The sequence below is a fragment of the Coregonus clupeaformis genome, chromosome 10 (assembly GCF_020615455.1).
Source record: "Coregonus clupeaformis isolate EN_2021a chromosome 10, ASM2061545v1, whole genome shotgun sequence".
Classification (NCBI taxonomy): Eukaryota; Metazoa; Chordata; class Actinopteri; order Salmoniformes; family Salmonidae; genus Coregonus; species Coregonus clupeaformis.
In genome coordinates, this window is record NC_059201.1 from 24,162,813 (window position 1) to 24,185,205 (window position 22,393).

The window sequence follows — 22,393 nt, forward strand, 5'->3', positions numbered from 1 at the left end:
GCATGCATCAATATTAAACTAATTGGGACACTAATTTTCATTACAGATAACATCAAACAAAAAACGTGGGTACACTTTCAGTTATTGTGAAAACTTTCATGACCTTTCAATGCCTTAGCTTTGAAATGTAAATGTTTATACATATTCAGATTGACTTATCTTTCTAAAATGTGTATAGAATGCCAAGTTATTTAGCTACATGTATTTACCACCACAGCATGGAGAAAGTCAAGAGGAAGCAGTGGAGTGAGGTGGACATGTTCCATGCCATGGAGGACTGCGTGGCAGGGATGGCTATCCACCAGGCTGGCAAGGTTAGGCATCTTTTGTTTTTAGTAGATTACCATGTGTATGTGAATTTTATCTGCTAGTAAATTTCCTTTTCTTATCTACCAAGGTGCATGGTGTACCTCGGCAGACCATGGCAGACAGGCTGAGCGGCCGGGTGACCCATGGTTGTCGCAGTGGACCACCCACATTGCTTGCACCAGAGGATTAAAATTATCTGGTGCAGTACTGTATCTACTGCGCCAGCCATGGGTTCCCCTTCACCAGACAGAGGCTGATTAAATACGACGACAAAATACACAGGTATTTGGTGTTCTATGTGTTTATGTATGTAGATTGCTGGACTGACTGTTCTCAATGTGTGTGATGTGGATGTGTATGGTGATGCCAAAACAAACATTTTCATCCTGGATGGACAATTATATATTCTATTCTATTGTAGGTTTCGGCACCCAGGGGAAACAATCCCACCACTGGGGAAGAGGTGGTGGGAAATGTTCAGGAGGAGGCACAAGAACCTGAGCATGAGGATGCCGGACACCCTGGACAGGGGGAGAGCGTGTGCCACACGTCCGACGATGGACACATTTTTCACTTCTTATGAGAAGCACTTGGAGGAGAGTGGGTTGAGGGAGAAACCTAGACAAATCTATAACTGCGTTGAGTCTGGGTTTCGTAGCGACCAGAGCAGGCACAAAGTGCTGGCTCCCCGGGGCGCAAAACATGTGTACCAGCAGGCTCCGTGGACCAAGGAGCACATCACAGTGCTGGCCTGCTTCAACGCAGCTGGGGAGGACGTACCCCCATTTATCATCTACCCCAAGTGTTTCCCCGGTGGCCACTACACACTGGGAGCCCCCCCAAGCCTTGTATGGACGGTCAAACAGTGGCTACATTGACGGGGACCTGTTCAGGAAGTGGTTTCAGCACTTCATTAAGCATGCAGTGAAAGAGCGCCCTCTCCTTCTCCTCTTCGATGGGTACAAGAGCCACATAGACCCGGAGGTGCTCGTGGCGGCACTAAGGGAAGGGGTTATACTTCTTTGTCTTCCACCACACTGCACCCATGTCCTGCAACCGCTGGACGAGGCATACTTTGGCCCTTTAAAGGCTGAGTTCTCCAAGGTAGCTGGAGACCTTAGCCATTTTGACCACTCCTACATGGTAAACAAATCAGAATTTGCCAGTATCAGCGCTGCAAGGACATGCGCTATGTGGTGGAAGGGTATAAGAAGTGTGGCCTCTTCCCTTTTGACCCTTCAGCCATTGAAGGGTCCCGTTTAATGCCGTCTCGGTCCCTACCGGGTCCCACCACCGCCTCTCCTGTAACCAGCAGCACTGTGCCGTCCATCAGCACCTCCTCCCCAGTGATCACAGGAGGACCCTCAGCCCCTGCTCCAGTCCCAGCCCTAGCTCTAGAAGAGCACCCCCTAATAGAGGGGGGGCTGATAGCGAAGGACCTGGGGCACATCCTTACTGTCCTGAAGTATCGGCTAGACCGATACAGAAGACTCCCTATGGTCGCCACATGCATCACCGGGGAGGAATACATGCGCCAGTGGCAGGAGAGGGGTGAGAAGGAGAGGGCCGAGGCAGAGGAGAAAGAGCGTCGGGCAGCCCTCAGAACACAGCGGGCACAGGAGAGGGCTGCCATGGATGAGACCATTGACGCCATCGCCTCTGCTGGACCCCCTGCTGGAACCACTCCTGACAGCTGCATCACCACTGCCTCCCAGTGTGCAACACCTGTAGGAGCCGCGGGAGTCCCCAGCTGCAGAAGAAGGCCACGTGCCTACTCTCCCGGCCACACCATCGTTGGCCCCTCAACCCCACCATTACAAACACCGACTCCTCCAAGCCATCGTCGGCGGTTTTGTCCACCACCACCACGATGCACACCACCCCCCCGTCTGTCACCACCAACACAGCCTCCTCTGGACCAACTGCCTCCTCCGTCTCCTCTGTTCACACCACCATAGCAGCCTCGTCTGCAATTTGAATACAGCCACCTCCACAGGTAAACACATGTTAAATTATGAAAAAATGACTTATCTGTTTTATAAAACAGCAATGTAAAAAAAATAATAATAATCTTTACATATCTACAGTCCATAGCACCAGCCCTCAAGTCATCTCCACCTCCTCCAAAACTTCTGCAGCTTCCTCCAGAGGTATTGATGTAAAAAAGTTAAAAGGGTTTTCATGAAACATACTCTGTCTAACACTACTTTTTCTTAAATTGCAGCACAGAAAAGGAAGAGAAAAGCTCCACTGGACACCTCTGTCACGCCACCCATGGCACCACTCTCAGGTACTTCATAATCTGTTTTTCTCTCTCTCAGTTGTATCAGTTACTATTGTTGTTGAAGACCTTCTACATTTTTCAAAACCATGTTAATCAATTTGATTATTATTTTATTTTTTTATAAAAGAAGTCACCACCTCGCCATGGGGAGCATGATCCGCCTGCAAGCTCCCTTCAGGAGTGTAGATCCAAGGTGCCATGGGTGTGCTGTGACTTCTGCCAGCACTGGTTCCACTGCAGGTGTGTGCAGTGGGATCCAGAGGTAGCGGTGGAGCTGGATTTTTATTGTGATTTTTGTGACAATATAGGGATGGAGGTCTTTAAGGAATACCTGGGATAGGATAAAGTAATCCTTCTACCCCCCCCTTTTACTCCAACCCCCCCCAAAAAAAAAAAAAACATTGTAAAGTGGTTATCCCACTGGCTATAAGGTGAATGCACCTATTTGTAAGTCGCTCTGGATAAGAGTGTCTGCTAAATGACGTAAATGTAATGTAAATGAGGTCGAGATTTAATTGTTTGTTTTGTTTGTGTTCATATGAAATTATTTATTTGTACAAAAAAATATGTCTAAAATATAATATATATATTTATTCAACCCATCTTGTGTATTTCTTCCTTTACTTTCCAAGTGCATCTCTGCAACACAAACTCCAACAGTGTTTTCATTGTTTATGTTAATGCACATTATTGAAATAAAAGTTTTATTTTATGTAAATTATTCATACTCATTTATATTTTGGTATTCAACTGTTATCTACTTTCTCAAAACATAAGATTAATCTGTAAAACAAATTGAGACATTATTTGGTTATAACAACACTGAATATGTTGGTGAAGAACCATTTTTTAAGAGTCCACAGGAGGCGCACCGGGCTACCCAATGAAAAGTTGACAGGCAAGTCATAATTCTTTACCGGAAGGCTAGCCAACTATCTAGTAAACACTTTGGATACGAGGTTGGTGTCTCTTTTTTTTTAAACAAAATTAAACGGATATATCTTGTAATTGAACAAAATAGTAAGGTGGCCAATAACTGGTGACCGTATGCCGATTATACGGGACGTATTTTTTTGCTAAACCGCTTATCAAAAAGCTTTTAATAGTAGTATTTCCACTGAAATGTCAAACATGCGAATTGCTAACCCGTTAGCTAACATTTTTACGACACCAATAATAAAAATAAATTGATGGCTTGATCACAAGATAACACTCTTGAAGGTAATATATTTCTTAGACGCTGTTGAATATGCAGATAATACGGGGTTCCACGCTAGTCTCGTTATTGTTTTTGTGTTACTATTTCCTTTTTTATTTAGCAAATATTTGTCTTACTTTTGAACTGCACTGTTGGGAATGGGCTTGTAAGTAAGCATTTCACTGGAAAGTGTACACCTGTTTTATTCGGCACATGTGACCAAAAACATTTTATTTTATTTGATCTGGCACATTTAGCCCTGAGACTGTAAATCATATTTAGTAGTGTGTGTTTTGTAGGCCAAGAAAAGGCTTTTGTTTTACTTGCTCCCGAACTGCTCAGTTTAGTCTGGAGCAATACTACACTGAACAAAAATATAAACGCAACATGTAAAGTGTTGGTCCTATGTTTCATGAGGTGAAGTGAAATAAAATATCCCAGAAATGTTCCATGCTCACAAAAAGCTTATTTCTTTGTGCACAAATTTGTTTACATCCCTGTTAGTGAGCATTTATCATTTTCCAAGATAATCCATCCATCCATAATGTTAATTTCTCTACCATAAGCCGCCTCCAACATCGTTTTAGAGAATTTGGCATTACGTCGAACCGGCCTCACAGCGCAGACCGTGTGTAACCACGCCAGCCCGGGACCGCCACATCCGGCTTCTTCACCTGCGGGATCGTCTGAGACTAGCCACCCGGACAGCTGATGAAACTGTGGGTTTGCACAACCGAAGAATTTCTGCACAAACTGTCAGAAACCGTCTCAGGGAAGCTCATCTGTGTGTTTGTCATCCTCACCAGGGTCTTGACCTGACTGCAGTTTGGCGTCATTACTGACTTCAGTGGGCAAATGCTCACCTTCGATGGCCACTGGCATGCTGGAGAAGTGTGCTCTTCACTGATGAATCCCGGTTTCAACTGTACTGGGCAGATGGCAGACAGCGTGCATGTGGGCGAGCGGTTTCCTGATGTCAATGTTGTGAACAGAGTGCCCCATGGTGGCGGTGGGATTATGGTATGGGAAGGCATAAACTACGGACAACACACAATTGCATTTTATCAATGGCAATTTGAATGCAAAGAGATCCTGAGGCCCATTGTCTTGCTATTTATCCGCCACCATAACCTCATGTTTCAGCAGGGTAATGCACAGCCCCATGTCGCAAGGATCTGTACACAATTCCTAGAAGCTGAAAATGGTCCAGTTCTTCCATGGCCTGCATACTCACCAGACATGTCACCCATTGAGCATGTTTGGGATGCTCTGGATCGACGTTTACCACAGTGTGTTCCAGTTCCCCCCAATATCCAGCAACTTCACACAGCCATTGAAGAGGAGTGGGACAACATTCCTCAGGCCACAATCAACAGCCTGATCAACTCTATGCAAAGGATATGTGATGCGCTGCATGAGGCAAAATGGTGGTCACACCAGATACTGACTGGTTCTCTGATCCACGCCCCTGCCTTTTCTTTTTTTTTAAGGCATCTGTGACCAACAGATGCATATCTGTATTCCCAGTCATGTGAAGTCCATAGATTAGGGCCTAATTTATTTATTTAAATTGACTGATTTCCTTATATGAACTGTAACTCAGTAAAATCTTTGAAATTGTTGCATATTGCGTTTAAAAAATATATAAAATATAAAGATATAAAGTGCACAGTGAATTGCTTAATGGAGTGGAATGAAATGAATGGAGAGCATCTGGCTGTCCTCTGGAGTGAATAGTGAAAATGTATTAATACACCACTTTGCATTGACCCTTAATTTCTCTCTTTCTTGTCATAGCCTCGCATGGATCAGTATTTCAATCAGATGGAGAAAATTGTGAAGGAGCGGAAGACATCGTCTCGGATACGGTTTATGCTGCAAGATGTGATAGATCTCCGATTGGTAAGTTGTGTGTGTGTGTGTGTCTCCTGTGTGTTGGTGGGGATATGTGCATGCATGCATTCTTGAGATTTGTGGTTGTGTCTGTCCAGCTCAGCTGTGAGGATGTATTTTCCATTACAGTAAATCAAAATGTTCATTTTCAGTACCTCCATTTCACGCAGGCTCCCTGAGCACACCAATAATTAGATCTGAGGAAGAAAACTAATCAGTGAGATTTGAGCGTAGAATAAAAAATTGTTCTGCACAGCCCTCCACACAAGACTGTGACTGTAGGCCAATTATGTTGTACACAGTTTACTAATTCAAAACACCAGATTGTCTCTCTGAGGAAACTCCTTGCGTAGGTCTAACACTGCTCTTTTCCTCCAGCACAACTGGGTGTCCAGGAGAGCTGACCAGGGACCCAAGACCATCGAGCAGATCCACAAAGAGGCCAAGATCGAAGAGCAGGAGGAGCAGAGGAAGGTGCACCAGCAGCTGCTCTCCAAGGACACCAAGAGAAGGCCAGGTCAGCCAGGCCCATGGGCTAAATCCTCTTTAAGGCTTACAGCCACACTGGCATCCCCTCCCCATAGCTTGCAGACTCAGAGATGCTACGGTGGCCCACAGTGGACAGAAGGCTCCCCCACTCTCTCCCATCTTTCAACTCACCCCACAGTATTCTCTCAAGCCTGGGCCATAAGGAGTTGATGTTGTCACTATTTGAGTTGTCTTTAATAAATCCATTAACATCTCATCCCCCGTGTGTTCCCTCTGTCCTCCAGAGCAACAGCAGAGAGAGCAGCAGAGAGACCAGCAGAGGGAGCAGCGTGTGCAGCAGAGAGAGGAGACCTGGAACACTGTGCCCATGACCAAGAACAGCAGGACCATCGACCCCACCAAGATCCCCAAGATCTCCAAGGTCAGCCCCGAAAACACCTGTAGACCTCAACTTTTGACTTCCTCTTTTGGGTGGTTTACCATGGAGGTAGTGTACTCCATTGTAATTACAAAATGGCATTAGACAATAATTGATGTTTGGTTCCTTCAAGTCTTTACAAGTTGGATGACATAAGTCAGCCTGACATTTTGAGTTATGTTTACCCGATCAATTAAGAATTGTGTCCTCATTGGTCTACAAGCACAAGTCTTCCTGGACATGTTTGCATTCGTATTAGGTGCATGGTCTTCCCTACTGCCATACAATGCCAACTAGTAGATTAAACGCTACTGTGTTGTAATGTCTACAGTACACCGCATTAGCTATCTCCTCACTTATAGGAATCCTGTGGTTCTTCATTAATACTTCTATGTGGCACACAACCCTGTCCTCATGAAATTGTTCTAGTGGCGAAATAATACGTCCACCTGCTGGATAGCATGGCTCCCCCTGCTGGAGGAAATATGTTAGAAACCCAGACAGTCCTCTGTGTGTCAGGACCAATGAAGTATGAGGCAGCTCTCCATTCTCAGAGACTCTTGGTCATTATAGCGTTGTAGGCCCAGATCACATGATATGAGTATTGGAAGGTGAACTGTTTCTGTCCGTCATCATCCTGTTTAGCCTCAGATGGATGAGAAGATCCAACTGGGACCACGGGCCTCACTCAACTGGATGAAGGGCAGCAGTGGAGGGGCCAAGGCCAGTGACTCCGGTAAGGAGACATACCGTCTCACACACACACACACACATTGGTGATCCAGTTGAATTAGTTGTAATTGTGTCCTGGTTGAATTGTAATGTCTGCTGCTTCATCTTGTCTCCCATCAGAATTATCCCGGTCTGGTGGTGGTGGTGCCAGTTTAAACCGGTATTCTGCACTCCAGTCCACACCATCTCAACCCACCAGCCCACCTGCACAGAACCCAGAGTATGACACTAGAAGAGCCTTGGGCAGGTAATGATCATATTTTGAAACGTATATAATGGATTTGGTCTCTGAACTTCTTATTTCGAAGCAAAACATTCTGATTCGCATTGTGTGTGTGTGTGTTTTCTCCTCCCTCAGTCGAAGCAGTGCAGGGAGAGAGCGAAGCGAGAAGCCCCTGAGCTCAGCCCCGTCACGGCCTGGTTCCTTCGTCCGAGGCGTCAGTGCCAAAGAGCTGCTGGAGAGCCCGGCCCTGAGCCCCGAGGAGCCCTGCAGAGAGCTGGAGAGCCCCAGGAGGCCCAGCGTCAGCGAAGACAAGACTGAGCCAGAGCGCTGCAGAGCCAGGGAGCCTGGTGAGGGAACAGAACCCAGTTCTAGAGATATACACTGACTAAACACACAGTCAGTGGACACACTCACACACACACTCTCTCTAGCAGGGGAGCGCTCTTGTAACAGTGTTGTTTCCCCCTGCAGTGAAAGCAGAGCCTGTGGTGGCCCATTCTCCAGACAGACCTGCTCTCTCTGAGGAGGAGATGGAGAGGAAGTCCAAAGCTATCATTGACGAGTTCTTGCACATCAACGACTTTAAGGTACAGTCATTTAAAGTGGAACTGACACCATTTGAACTGCTTTACAGAAATTAAACAAACAGATCATCATAATATCGGTCTACAATATCAAATTCACAGTTTATACTTCAAAACCAACTTTATAAGAGGTTCTATTTCACTCCAAATTCCATTACATAGATTAAGGCATTGTTGGCAGAATTAAATGGATGCAGTCAATGCATGATTAATAAAATTCACCAATAAATCGCTAGGTAGTCTATTAAATATTGCTATCAGGTTGTATATCACAGCTAGTACATTGTTTGCTGCCTCCATCCATTCAGGGGATGAACTGTTTCAGTTTCACTGACCCAATATTTTGAGAAAAAAACACGAAGTAAAGGGCAGTGATTGGGAATCTCAACACAATCAATCTAGCTATGCAGTCCCGTTACATGGCTAAGGCTAAAGCTAGCTTATCTATTTAAACTGAACAAAAATATAAATGCAACATGTAAAGTGTTGGTTTCATGAGCTGAAATAAAAGATCCCAGAAATGTTGATGGCTGCTAACGTTAGCCATCAAGCTAACGAAATTAGTCCCAGATTTGTTTTCCAATGGAGCCCTCTTTGTCTGGAGAAGTAAATGAACGGTTCCAGCGCTGTAGGAGCTGTATCTATTACGCTTCGTTTCGGGACAAACTGGATCACTCAGAGTTCCAATGCGGCAATTGTTTGCTTGCCGAGGATTATAGGCTTGAGGTGGCATCCTTGATTATGCAGGTAGCCAGCCTACGTAAGAAACTGGGGAAAACGCAGAGTGGAATGTTTACCTTTTCTACACCGGTGGCAGGACGGCGTTCGCATGTTGGATGCATCTCCATCTTGACGTTTTATGTTATCTGACTGGCCGGTGTTGCCCGGAGTTCGTTCGCCAGGGGAGCCATCTCCTGCCTCTCCTCCCCCATCTGATAGCGGAGTCGAAGGAGCACAGGAAGAGGAGCATGGCAATCAACAATGGTCGCATCTCACAAGCCGTGGAAGCCGAAGACAGCGGCCTCCCGCAAAGCAGTCTACACTCCCAACGAGAAGCCCGGAGTGGATACAAACAACGAATAGTTTCGCCGCCCTGGAGCCTGATCTTCCTGCACCTTCGTCACTGGGATTGCCTGTGTCTGCGGCCGCTGTGCCTACTCCTTCCCCTACAATTTCGAAGTCAACGTCGGCAACCTTCCTGCTCTGGATCGAGCGGGGATTCTCAATCTGTCAGAGGCCTGCACCATCCTGTGAAGCGTGGTAGTGGGCGGATTTCCTCGTCCTTCTCGCCAGTCATGATTTTGGGCAGCTCCATGGTAAGAAATGTGACTGTTCCTGGTGCAAAAACAATGTCCTATCCCAGAGCTTGAGTAAATTACATTACTAAGCTGCTCCCAAATGTACTACGCCAGGACACAGACATTGATTCTATCGTAGTCCATGTGGGTTTTAATGACATTATGAAGGCTAGCTCTGAACAGTTGAAACTGGATTTCAAAGAGCTGATTGACTCTGCTAGACACTAATAAAAGACCCGTCATATTTACATTTTTACATTTTTTGTCATTTAGCAGACGCTCTTATCCAGAGCGACTTACAGTTAGCGCATACATTATTTTATCGAACCCACAACCCTGGCGTTGCAAACGCCATGCTCTACCAACTGAGCTACATCCCCTGCCGGCCATTCCCTCCCCTACCCTGGACGACGCTGGGCCAATTGTGCGCCGCCCCATGGGTCTCCCGGTCGCGGCCGGCTACGACAGAGCCTGGATTCGAACCAGGATCTCTAGTGACACAGCTAGCACTGCGATGCAGTGCCTTAGACCACTGCGCCACTCGGGACACCGAGGTCCTGTGCCCTCTCTGAATCGTGGCATTGAACGCTTTAGCAGGATTCTTTCTCTTCACAACAGGCTACGGGATTATTGCAGTTCAATGGGTGTAACCCAAATAATTTGGGTTCCTGGATCCTTTCACAACATAAGGCTGCGTTGAGACAATGACTTATCAATGACCCAAGTTAATCCCTACCATTGTGTCGCTGAGTCATCATAATGCTTTAGCAAATGTACATTATACCAGGGGCATTGTTAGACACAATGTAAGTAACCTAATTTATGTCTCTCGAACTGCCCTGAATGCCTCTGCTGATCCTACAGCTATTGTATGCAGCAATCATGTGCCTATGAACCAGATTTATGCGGTTAGCGCTGAGGCGGTGTGCCCTAGTAGGAAGTCCACTGTGTGTAGCTCACCTTGCACTAACATAAATAACATGAGAATATCTACTTCTGCTAAGCTTCCCAGTAAAGCAATGAAAACAAGCAAGCATCCCAGAAAAGTGTTCAAAATAGCCTGCATTAACATATGTAGCTTAACAGGTGACATTCATATTCTGACTATCTCTGAAACTCACTTAGACAATACTTTTGATACAGTGGTAGCAATACAAGGTTATAACATTTACAGAAAAGACAGAAATGCCAGTGGTGGAGGTGTTGCTGTTTATATTCAGAACCACATTCCTGTAAAGATTAGAGAGGATCTCATGTTAAATACTGTTGAAGTAATATGGCTACAGGCCTCACCTAAAGCCCATTCTTGTGGGAAGCTGCGATAGACCACCAAGTGCTAACAGTCAGTATCTGGATAACGTGTGAAATGCTTGATAATGTTAGTGATATCAACAGAGGTATATTTTCTGGGTGATTTAAATATTGACTGGCTTTCAGCAAGCTGCCCATTCAAGAAAAAGCTTCAAACTGTAACCAGTGCCTGCAACCTGGTTCAGGTAATCAGTCATCCTATCAGGGTAGTTATGGAACAGCGGGGACTGTGATGCAACACAAACATATGCACTATACACACACGTACACATGGATTTTGTGTTGTTGATATGGGGTATTTACAGTGCCTTGCAAAAGTATTCATCCCCCTTGGCGTTTTTCCTATTTTGTTGCATTACAACCTGTAATTTAAATGGATTTTTATTTGGATTTCATGTAATGGATATACACAAAATAGTGTAAGTGTAAATAGTGTAAAAAAGTGAAGTGAAATGAAACAAATAACTTGTTTCAGAAAATTCTAAAAAATAAATAACGGAAAAGTGGTGCGTGCATATGTATTCAGCCCCTTTGCTATGAAGCCCCTAAATAAGATCTGGTGCAACCAATTACCTTCAGAAGTCACATAATAAGTTAATTGCACACAGGTGGACTTTATTTAAGTGTCACATGATCTCAGTATATATACACCTGTTCTGAAAGGCCCCAGAGTCTGCAACACCACTAAGCAAGGGGCACCACCAAGCAAGCGGCACCATGAAGACCAAGGAGCTTTCCAAACAGGTCAGGGACAAAGTTGTGGAAAAGTACAGATCAGGGTTGGGTTATAAAAAAATATCAGAAACTTTGAACATCCCACGGAGCACCATTTAAATCCATTATTAAAAAATTGAAAGAATATGGCACCACAAAACCTGCCAAGAGAGGGCCAACCACCAAAACTCACGGACCAGGCAAGGAGGGCATTAATCAGAGAGGTAACAAAGAGACCAAAGTTAACCCTGAAGGAGCTGCAAAGCTCCACAGCGGAGATTGGAGTAACTGTCCATAGGACCACTTTAAGCCGTACACTCCACAGAGCTGGGCTTTACGGAAGAGTGGCCAGAAAAAAGCCATTGCTAAAGAAAAAAATAAGCAAACGTGGGAGACTCCCCAAACATATGGAAGAAGGTATTCTGGTCAGATGAGACTAAAATTGAGCATTTTGGCCATCAAGGAAAACGCTATGTCTGGCGCAAACCCAACACCTCTCATCACCCGAGAACACCATCCCCACAGTGAAGCATGGTGGTGGCAGCATCATGCTGTGGGGATGTTTTTCACACTTCTGGATGAATGATGGATGGCGCTAAATACAGGAACATTCTTTGAGGGAAACCTGTTTGTCTTCCGGAGATTTGAGACTGGGACGGAGGTTCACCTTCCAGCAGGACAATGACCCTAAGCATACTGCTAAAGCAACACTTGACTGTTTAAGGGGAAGCTCTCTCTGTGACCAAGAGATGCTTATCTTTATTCCCAGTCATGTGAAATCCATAGATTAGGGCCTAATGAATTTATTTCAATTAACAGATTTCCTTATATGAACTGTAACTCAGTAAAATCTTTGAAATTGTTGCATGTTGCGTTTATATTTTTGTTCAGTGTACAGTCGTGGTCAAATGTTTTGAGAATGACACACATATTAATTTCCCCAAGTCTGCTGCCTCAGTTTTTATGATGGCAGTTTGCATATACTCTAGAATGTTATGAAGAGTGATCAGATGAATTGCATTTAATTGCAAAGTCCCTCTTTGCCATGAAAATGAACTTAATCCCCAAAAAACATTTCCACTGCATTTCAGCCCTGCCACAAAAGGACCAGCTGACATCATGTCAGTGATTCTCTCGTTAACACAGGTGAGAGCGTTGACGAGGACAAGGCTGGAGATCACTATGTCATGCTGATTTAGTTAGAATAACAGACTGGAAGCTTTAAAAGGAGGGTGGTGCTTGAAACCAATGTTCTTCTTCTGTTAAACATGGTTACCTGCAAGGAAACGCGTGCCGTCATCATTGCTTTGCACAAAAAGGGCTTCACAGGCAAGGATATTGCTGCTAGTAAGATTGCACCATAATCAACCATTTATCGGATCATCAAGAACTTCAAGGAGAGAGGTTCAATTGTTGTGAAGAAGGCGTCAGGGCGCCCAAGAACGTCCAGCAAGCGCCAGGACCTTCTTCTAAAGTTGATTCAGCTGTGGGATCGGGGCACCACCAGCGCAGAACTTGCTCAGGAATGGCAGCAGGCAGGTGTGAGTGCATCTGCACGCACAGTGAGGCGAAGACTTTTGGAGGATGGCCTAGTGTCAAGAAGGGCAGAGAGGAAGCCACTTCTCTCCAGGAAAAACATCAGGGACAGACTATTCTGCATAAGGTACAGGGATTGGACTGCTGAGGACTGGGGTAAAGTCATTTTCTCTGATGAATCCCCTTTCCAAATGTTTGGGGCATCTGGAAAAAAGCTTCCTGAGACCATTCATGTGTGGGGTTGCTTCTCAGCCAAGGGAGTGGGCTCACTCAAAATTTTGCCTAAGAACACAGCCATGAATAAAGAATGGTACCAACACATCCTCAAAGAGCAACTTCTCCCAACCATCCAATAACAGTTTGGTGACGAACAATGCCTTTTCCAGCATGATGGAGCACCTTGCCATAAGGCAAAAGTGATAACTAAGTGGCTCGGGGAACAAAACATCGACATTTTGGGTCCATGGCCAGGAAACTCCTCAGACCTTAATCCCATTGAGAACTTGTGGTCAATCCTCAAGAGGCGGGTGGACAAACAAAAACCCACAAATTCTGACAAACTCCAAGCATTGATTATGCAAGAATGGGCTGCCATCAGTCAGGATGTGGCCCAGAAGTTAATTGACAGCATGCCAGGGTGGATTGCAGAGGTCTTGAAAAAGAAGGGTCAACACTGCAAATATTGACTCTTTGCATAAACTAAATGTAATTGTCAATAAAAGCCTTTGACACTTATGGAATGCTTGTAATTATACTTCAGTATACCATAGTAACATATGACAAAAATATCTAAAAACACTAAAGCAGCAAACGTTGTGAAGACCAATACTTGTGTCATTCTCAAAACTTTTGACCACAACTGTATATATTTGCAGAAAACCATTCAGGTTTCTTTTGTGATTTTTGCTACTGCTTTCTAAACAATGATTGCGCTGTTCTGCTGCCTGTAAACACAGTCCAGTGCAGTGCAACAGCAATTGCAAAGTGAATGGCATGGCCCGTATGGCATGGCCTTTTTGCATAATAGGCCTACTCTAGCTGTGATTGGTTATGGTGCACCCGTCTGTGTAGAATCCGGACCTGGACAAGACTGACAAGTTTTTATTCATTTTTATTTACTGCACTGTCTATTAATTGCCCAAACGCACCGCTGCTTTCCCATGTATATGTACAGTGAGGGAAAAAAGTATTTGATCCCCTGCTGATTTTGTACGTTTGCCCACTGACAAAGACATGATCAGTCTATAATTTTAATGGTAGGTTTATTTGAACAGTGAGAGACAAAAAAATCCAGAAAAACCCATGTCAAAAATGTTATAAATTGATTTGCATTTTAATGAGGGAAATAAGTATTTGACCCCTCTGCAAAACATGACTTAGTACATGGTGGCAAAACCCTTGTTGGCAATCAGAGGTCAGACGTTTCTTGTAGTTGGCCACCAGGTTTGCACACATCTCAGGAGGGATTTTGTCCCACTCCTCTTTGCAGATCTTCTCCAAGTCATTAAGGTTTCGAGGCTGACGTTTGGCAACTCAAACCTTCAGCTCCCTCCACAGAGTTTCTATGGGATTAAGGTCTGGAGACTCGCTAGGCCACTCCAGGACCTTAATGTGCTTCTTCTTGAGCCACTCCTTTGTTGCCTTGGCCGTGTGTTTTCGGTCATTGTCATGCTGGAATACCCATCCACGACCCATTTTCAATGCCTTGGCTGAGGGAAGGAGGTTGTCACCCAAGATTTGACGGTACATGGCCCTGTCCATCGTCCCTTTGATGCGGTGAAGTTGTCCTGTCCCCTTAGCAGAAAAACACCCCCAAATCATAATGTTTTCTTGAGCAGGGGGATCTTGCAGGCGCTGCAGGATTTCAGTCCTTCACAGCGTAGTGTGTTACCAATTGTTTTCTTGGTGACTATGGTCCCAGCTGCCTTGAGATCATTGACAAGATCCTCCCGTGTAGTTCTGGGCTGATTCCTCACCGTTCTCATGATCATTGCAACTCCACGAGGTGAGATTTTGCATGGAGCCCCAGGCTGAGGGAGATTGACAGTTATTTTGTGTTTCTTCCATTTGCGAATAATCGCACCAACTGTTGTCACCTTCTCACCAAGCTGCTTGGCGATGGTCTTGTAGCCCATTCCAGCCTTGTGTAGGTCTACAATCTTGTCCCTGATAATCCTTGGAGAGCTCTTTGGTCTTGGCCATGGTGGAGAGTTTGGAATCTGATTGATTGATTGCTTCTGTGGACAGGTGTCTTTTATACAGGTAACGAGCTGAGATTAGGAGCACACTCTTAAAGGGAGTGCTCCAAATCTCAGCTTGTTACCTATATAAAAGACACCTGGGAGCCAGAAATCTTTCTGATTGAGAGGGGGTCAAATAATTATTTCCCTCATTAAAATGCAAATCAATTTATAACATTTTTGACATGCGTTTTTTCTGATTTTTGTTGTTGTTATCACATTTACATTTACATTTACGTCATTTAGCAGACGCTCTTATCCAGAGCGACTTACAAATTGGTGCATTCACCTTATGATAGCCAGTGGGACAACCACTTTACAATTAAAAAATAAATATATATATATATATATATATATATATATATATATATAAAATAAACGATTTTTTAAATTTTTTAGAGTATATTTTTAATTTTCATTTGTTTTATATATATATATTGTTGTTTATTTTTATTTATTTTTTATTTTATGTTATTTATTTTTATTTTATTTTATATTTTTTGGGGGGGGGGGTTGGGGTAGAAGGATTACTTTTATACTATCCCAGGTATTCCTTAAAGAGGTAGGGTTTCAAGTGTCTCCGGAAGGTGGTCAGTGACTCCGCTGTCCTGGCGTCGTGAGGGAGCTTGTTCCACCATTGGGGTGCCAGAGCAGCGAACAGTTTTGACTGGGCTGAGCGGGAACAGTGCTTCCACAGAGGTAGGGGGACCAGCAGGCCAGAGGTGGAAGAACGCAATGCCCTCGTTTGGGTGTAGGGACTGATCAGAGCCTGAAGGTAAGGAGGTGCCGTTCCCCTCACAGCTCCGTAGGCAAGCACCATGGTCTTGTAGCAGATGCGAGCTTCAACTGGAAGCCAGTGGAGTGTGCTGACGAGCGGGGTGACGTGAGAGAACTTACTCTCACTGTTCAAATAAACCTACCATTAAAATTATAGACTGATCATTTCTTTGTCAGTGGGCAAACGTACAAAATCAGCAGGGGATCAAATACTTTTTTCCCCTCACTGTATGTATATATATTATTGTGGGTGTATGTGTGTGTGTGTGTGTATATGTATGTATGTATGTATGTATGTATGTATGTGTGTATATATATATATATATATATATATATATATATATATATATCATATCATACATACATACATACATACATACATACATACATACATACATACATACATACATACATACATACATACATACATACATACAGTGGGGAAAAAAAGTATTTAGTCAGCCACCAATTGTGCAAGTTCTCCCACTTAAAAAGATGAGAGAGGCCTGTAATTTTCATCATAGGTACACGTCAACTATGACAGACAAAATGAGGAAAAAATCCAGAAAATCACATTGTAGGATTTTTTCATGAATTTATTTGCAAATTATGGTGGAAAATAAGTATTTGGTCAATAACAAAAGTTTCTCAATACTTTGTTATATACCCTTTGTTGGCAATGACACAGGTCAAACGTTTTCTGTAAGTCTTCACAAGGTTTTCACACACTGTTGCTGGTATTTTGGCCCATTCCTCCATGCAGATCTCCTCTAGAGCAGTGATGTTTTGGGGCTGTCGCTGGGCAACACGGACTTTCAACTCCCTCCAAAGATTTTCTATGGGGTTGAGATCTGGAGACTGGCTAGGCCACTCCAGGACCTTGAAATGCTTCTTACGAAGCCACTCCTTCGTTGCCCGGGCGGTGTGTTTGGGATCATTGTCATGCTGAAAGACCCAGCCACGTTTCAACTTCAATGCCCTTGCTGATGGAAGGAGATTTTCACTCAAAATCTCACGATACATGGCCCCATTCATTCTTTCCTTTACACGGATCAGTCGTCCTGGTCCCTTTGCAGAAAAACAGCCCCAAAGCATGATGTTTCCACCCCCATGCTTCACAGTAGGTATGGTGTTCTTTGGATGCAGCTCAGCATTCTTTGTCCTCCAAACACGACGAGTTGAGTTTTTACCAAAAAGTTATATTTTGGTTTCATCTGACCATATGACATTCTCCCAATCCTCTTCTGGATCATCCAAATGCACTCTAGCAAACTTCAGACGGGCCTGGACATGTACTGGCTTAAGCAGGGGGACACGTCTTGCACTGCAGGATTTGAGTCCCTGGCGGCGTAGTGTGTTACTGATGGTAGGCTTTGTTACTTTGGTCCCAGCTCTCTGCAGGTCATTCACTAGGTCCCCCCGTGTGGTTCTGGGCTTTTTGCTCACCGTTCTTGTGATCATTTTGACCCCACGGGGTGAGATCTTGCGTGGAGCCCCAGATCGAGGGAGATTATCAGTGGTCTTGTATGTCTTCCATTTCCTAATAATTGCTCCCACAGTTGATTTCTTCAAACCAAGCTGCTTACCTATTGCAGATTCAGTCTTCCCAACCTGGTGCAGGTCTACAATTTTGTTTCTGGTGTCCTTTGACAGCTCTTTGGTCTTGGCCATAGTGGAGTTTGGAGTGTGACAGTTTGAGGTTGTGGACAGGTGTCTTTTATACTGATAACAAGTTCAAACAGGTGCCATTAATACAGGTAACGAGTGGAGGACAGAGGAGCCTCTTAAAGAAGTTGTTACAGGTCTGTGAGAGCCAGAAATCTTGCTTGTTTGTAGGTGACCAAATACTTATTTTCCACCATAATTTGCAAATAAATTCATAAAAAATCCTGCAATGTGATTTTCTGGAGAAAAAAAATCTCAATTTGTCTGTCATAGTTGACGTGTACCTATGATGAAAATTACAGGCCTCTCATCTTTTTAAGTGGGAGAACTTGCACAATTGGTGGCTGACTAAATACTTTTTTTCCCCCACTGTATATATGTGTGTGTGTGTGTGTGTGTGTGTATGTATATGTATGTATGTATGTATATGTATGTATATATATATGTATATATATATATATATATATATATATATATATATATATATATATATATATATATATATATATATATATATACATACATACATACATACATACATACATACATACATACATACATACATACATACATACATACATACATACATACATATTCACCTATGTATGTGCTCGCTTGTCACAAAAGGATTTTCCCGAGGGTGTATATGAACATATTGTAATAACATTTGATGGTGCTTAATCTGTGTCAGGTCCTCTTTAATAATGCTATAATTCTGCATACTGTGTGTGCATGCTTTTGTATTTTACTCTCTACAGGAAGTTTGTAACACCAAGATGTGTGTTTGTATTCTCTGTAGGAGGCTGTGCAGTGTGTGAACGAGCTTGACCTGTCCTCTCAGCTCCACGTGTTTGTGCGTGTGGGGGTGGAGTCCACTCTGGAGCGCAGTCAGATCACACGGGACCACATGGGCCAGCTCCTCTTCCAGTTAGTGCAGCAGGGCACCCTGCCCAAGCCCCAGTTCTTCAAAGGGTCAGCCTGCCTACATATCCGTCTGCTCTCATTCAAGCTGTGTCGTCTAACAACTGTGCTGTATCTAAAATGGCCGTCTCATCAGAATATCTGTGTTTCCTTCAGGTTTGCTGACACCCTTGAGCTGGCGGACGACATGGCCATTGACATTCCCCATATCTGGCTGTATCTGGCCGAGCTGCTTAGCCCTGTGCTGAGAGACGGGGGCTTCTCTATGAGAGAGCTCTTTAGGTAACACTGCTACTCTACATCGCCACAATATTGTATTGTTATCTCCCTGTAAAGCTATGAGATCAAGAGGGGTTTACTATTGCATCAACAGAGCTTATTTGATCAGATCAGTCCACATGCAACCCATATTTATTCAGATCTCACATAGTCTGCAGGATGAGTAAAATGTACCCCATTTTGTTCCCTCTGTCAAGGATTGCTGCTTGTTGCTATCGCAGTTCTTTCATTATGGAGTGTTAATGTTGGCTCTCACACCTCCATTCCCTGCTATGGCTTTCTGTAAACTGTGATATGAAGGAAAACAGTTGGGTGGGATGGAACCGCTGGAGACATCTAATGCTTTTCTCTGTTTGTCCACAGTGAATTAAGCAAACCTTTACTTCCTGTGGGAAGAGCTGGGATCTTATTTTCTGAAATACTGCACATACTATGCAAACAAATGGTAAGTTACATTGTGTGGGCTTTACTCCTCTAGTTGATTATTTCTGAAAGAATGTCTTACCCCTTTAGCTCTTCTGACCTCAGAGAGAATTTCACACAGCATCTTTCTCACAGAGAACTGTGTTAATATAGCTGTCGGTTATTTTTGCATGGCTTTTGTCGCGGTGCGAGTGAGTTACCAAGTGCATATCAAGCCAGCAAACCCATTAACTATTGGAAGCCAGGGTTCTGACATGTTGTCCTGTCTGTCTCCTACACAGAGCCATAGGAAAGTAGGCACCTTGTGGAGAAAGTCAGGCCTCAGCTGGAGTGACTTCCTGCCGGAGGAAGAGGACGTCCTGGATTTCATCTCACAGCAGGTTAGTGAGATAGACACCATGTATTACGGCATGGAGGCATCCCAACAGAAACAGTTTTACAGCAACCTAACCCTTCTCTCCTCTCTGTCTCCCCTCTTCTCCATGTCCTCCTCCTGTCAGAAGCTCCAGTTCACTATGGCGGACTGCTCCAGTCCTGAGGCAGCCCTCTCTGCGACGGAACTGTCCCCAGAGGTGCTCAACCAGCAGCTGGAGAGACTCTTGCTGGAGGACATGGCCAGTGATGAGCAGATCTTTGACTGGGCAGAGGTACAGACTGTAACATTAAGCCCACCACACAGCTCAGCACAGCTACGTTTGGCTTCGTGTCATACACATGTTGGTTTATAAATGCATAGTGTTGCATATTTCAAGTGAAGTAACAGAGATGCAGGCACTGATATCGTGCAGCTTTCCCATGTCTAAGCGGAGCTCCTTTGTGCTCCTCTGAATGATATAATGGCGCCGGAGGAGATGGCTGCCGTTTTACGGGCTCCTAACTAATTGTGCTATTGTGTTTTTTCGCGTTATTGAGGAGTACACCACATCAGTCACTGGCTTCATCAATAAGTGCATTGATAACGTCGTCCCCACAGTGACCGTACGTACATACCCCAACCAGAAGCAATGGATTACAGGCAACATCCGCACTGAGCTAAAAGGGTAGAGCTGCCGCTTTCAAGGAGCGGGACTCTAACCTGGACGCTTGCAAACTATTACGGACTACAAAGGGAAGCACAGCCGCGAGCTGCCCAGCGACACAAGCCTACCAGACAAGCCTTACTTCTATGCTCGCTTCGAGGCAAGCAACACTGAAGCATGCATGAGAGCATCAGCTATTCCGGACGACTGTGTGATCACGCTCTCCGTAGCCGATGTGAGTAAAACCTTTAAACAGGGCCAAACGGATTCTGAGCATGCGCTGATCAACTGGCAAGTGTCTTCACTGACATTTTCAACCTGTCCCTGACTGAGTCTGTAATACCAATATGTTTCAAGCAGACCACCATAGTCCCTGTACCCAAAAACACTAAGAGAACCTACCTAAATGACTACCGACCCATAGCACTCACGTCTGTAGCCATGAAGTGCTTTGAAAGGCTGGTCATGGCTCACATCAACACCATTATCCCAGAAACCCTAGACCCACTCCAATTTGCATACCGCCCCAACAGTTCCACAGATGATGCAATCTCTATTGCACTCCACACTGCCCTTTCCCACCTGGACCAAAGGAACACCTACGTGAGAATGCGACTCATTGACTACAGCTCAGCATTCAACACCATAGTGCCCTCAAAGCTCATCACTAAGCTAAGGACCCTGGGACTAAACGCCTCCCTCTGCAACTGGATCCTGGACTTCCTGACAGGTCGCCCCCAGGTGGTAAGGGTAGGTAACAACACATCTGCCACGCTGATCCTCAACACGGGGGCCCCTCAGGGGTGCGTTCTCAATCCCCTCCTGTACTCCCTGTTCACCCATGATTGCATGGCCAAGCACGACTCCAACATCATCCTTAAGTTTGCCGACGACACAACAGTGGTAGGCCTGATCACCAACAATGATGAGACAGCCTATAGGGAGGAGGTCAGAGACATTACATTTTTACATTTACGTCATTTAGCAGACGCTCTTATCCAGAGCGACTTACAAATTGGTGCATTCACCTTATAGCCAGTGGGATAACCACTTTACAATTATTTTATTTTTTTGGGTGGGGTGGGGTAAGGGGGGGTTAGAAGGATTACTTTATCCTATCCCAGGTATTCCTTAAAGAGGTGGGGTTTCAAATGTCTCCGGAAGGTGGTGAGTGACTCCGCTGTCCTGGCGTCGTGAGGGAGCTTGTTCCACCATTGGGGTGCCAGAGCAGCGAACCGTTTTGACTGGGCTGAGCGGGAACTGTGCTTCAGCAGAGGTAGGGGAGCCAGCAGGCCAGTGGTGGATGAACGCAATGCCCTCGTTTGGGTGTAGGGACTGATCAGAGCCTGAAGGTACGGAGGTGCCGTTCCCCTCACAGCTCCGTAGGCAAGCACCATGGTCTTGAAGCAGATGCGAGCTTCAACTGGAAGCCAGTGTAGTGTGCGGAGGAGCGGGGTGACGTGAGATAACTTGGGAAGGTTGAACACCAGACGGGCTGCGGCATTCTGGATGAGTTGTAGGGGTTTAATGGCACAGGCAGGGAGCCCAGCCAACAGCGAGTTGCAGTAATCCAGACGGGAGATGACAAGTGCCTGGATTAGGACCTGTGCCGCTTCCTGTGTAAGGCAGGGTCGTACTCTCCGAATGTTGTAGAGCATGAACCTACAGGATCGGGTCACCGCCTTGATGTTAGCGGAGAACGACAGGGTGTTGTCCAGGGTCACGCCAAGGCTCTTCGCACTCTGGGAGGAGGACACAACGGAGTTGTCAACCGTGATGGCGAGATCATGGAACGGGCAGTCCTTCCCGGGGAGGAAGAGCAGCTCCGTCTTGCCAAGGTTCAGCTTGAGGTGGTGATCCGTCATCCATACTGATATGTCTGCCAGACATGCAGAGATGCGATTCGCGACCTGGTTATCAGAAGGGGGAAAGGAGAAGATTAGTTGTGTGTCGTCTGCGTAGCAATGATAGGAGAGGCCATGTGAGGATATGACAGAGCCAAGTGACTTGGTGTATAGCGAGAATAGGAGAGGGCCTAGAACTGAGCCCTGGGGTCACCAGTGGTGAGAGCACGTGGTGC

The 22,393-nt window shown here is 45.0% G+C and overlaps 1 protein-coding gene and 1 long non-coding RNA gene across 6 annotated transcripts in view; both read left to right on the forward strand.

Moving 5' to 3' along the window:
* The window catches only part of LOC121575377 (eukaryotic translation initiation factor 4 gamma 3-like), an 80,945-nt gene that overhangs the window by 52,859 nt on the left and 5,693 nt on the right, over nucleotides 1–22,393 (forward strand). For all 5 annotated transcript variants that reach the window (XM_045222896.1, XM_045222898.1, XM_045222899.1 and 2 more), the window contains exons 22-33: nucleotides 5,589–5,693; nucleotides 6,063–6,201; nucleotides 6,458–6,594; nucleotides 7,237–7,327; nucleotides 7,444–7,570; nucleotides 7,682–7,893; nucleotides 8,018–8,133; nucleotides 18,471–18,643; nucleotides 18,749–18,874; nucleotides 19,235–19,316; nucleotides 19,576–19,674; nucleotides 19,795–19,941. In XM_045222896.1, the coding sequence (XP_045078831.1) occupies nucleotides 5,589–5,693; nucleotides 6,063–6,201; nucleotides 6,458–6,594; nucleotides 7,237–7,327; nucleotides 7,444–7,570; nucleotides 7,682–7,893; nucleotides 8,018–8,133; nucleotides 18,471–18,643; nucleotides 18,749–18,874; nucleotides 19,235–19,316; nucleotides 19,576–19,674; nucleotides 19,795–19,941 (1,554 nt within the window). The remainder of the gene's footprint in view (nucleotides 1–5,588; nucleotides 5,694–6,062; nucleotides 6,202–6,457; nucleotides 6,595–7,236; nucleotides 7,328–7,443; nucleotides 7,571–7,681; nucleotides 7,894–8,017; nucleotides 8,134–18,470; nucleotides 18,644–18,748; nucleotides 18,875–19,234; nucleotides 19,317–19,575; nucleotides 19,675–19,794; nucleotides 19,942–22,393) is intronic.
* Nucleotides 2,418–2,810, forward strand: LOC121575378. Its single transcript, XR_006002320.1, has 3 exons — nucleotides 2,418–2,459; nucleotides 2,534–2,599; nucleotides 2,721–2,810. It is a non-coding gene; the product is annotated as an uncharacterized LOC121575378 (long non-coding RNA).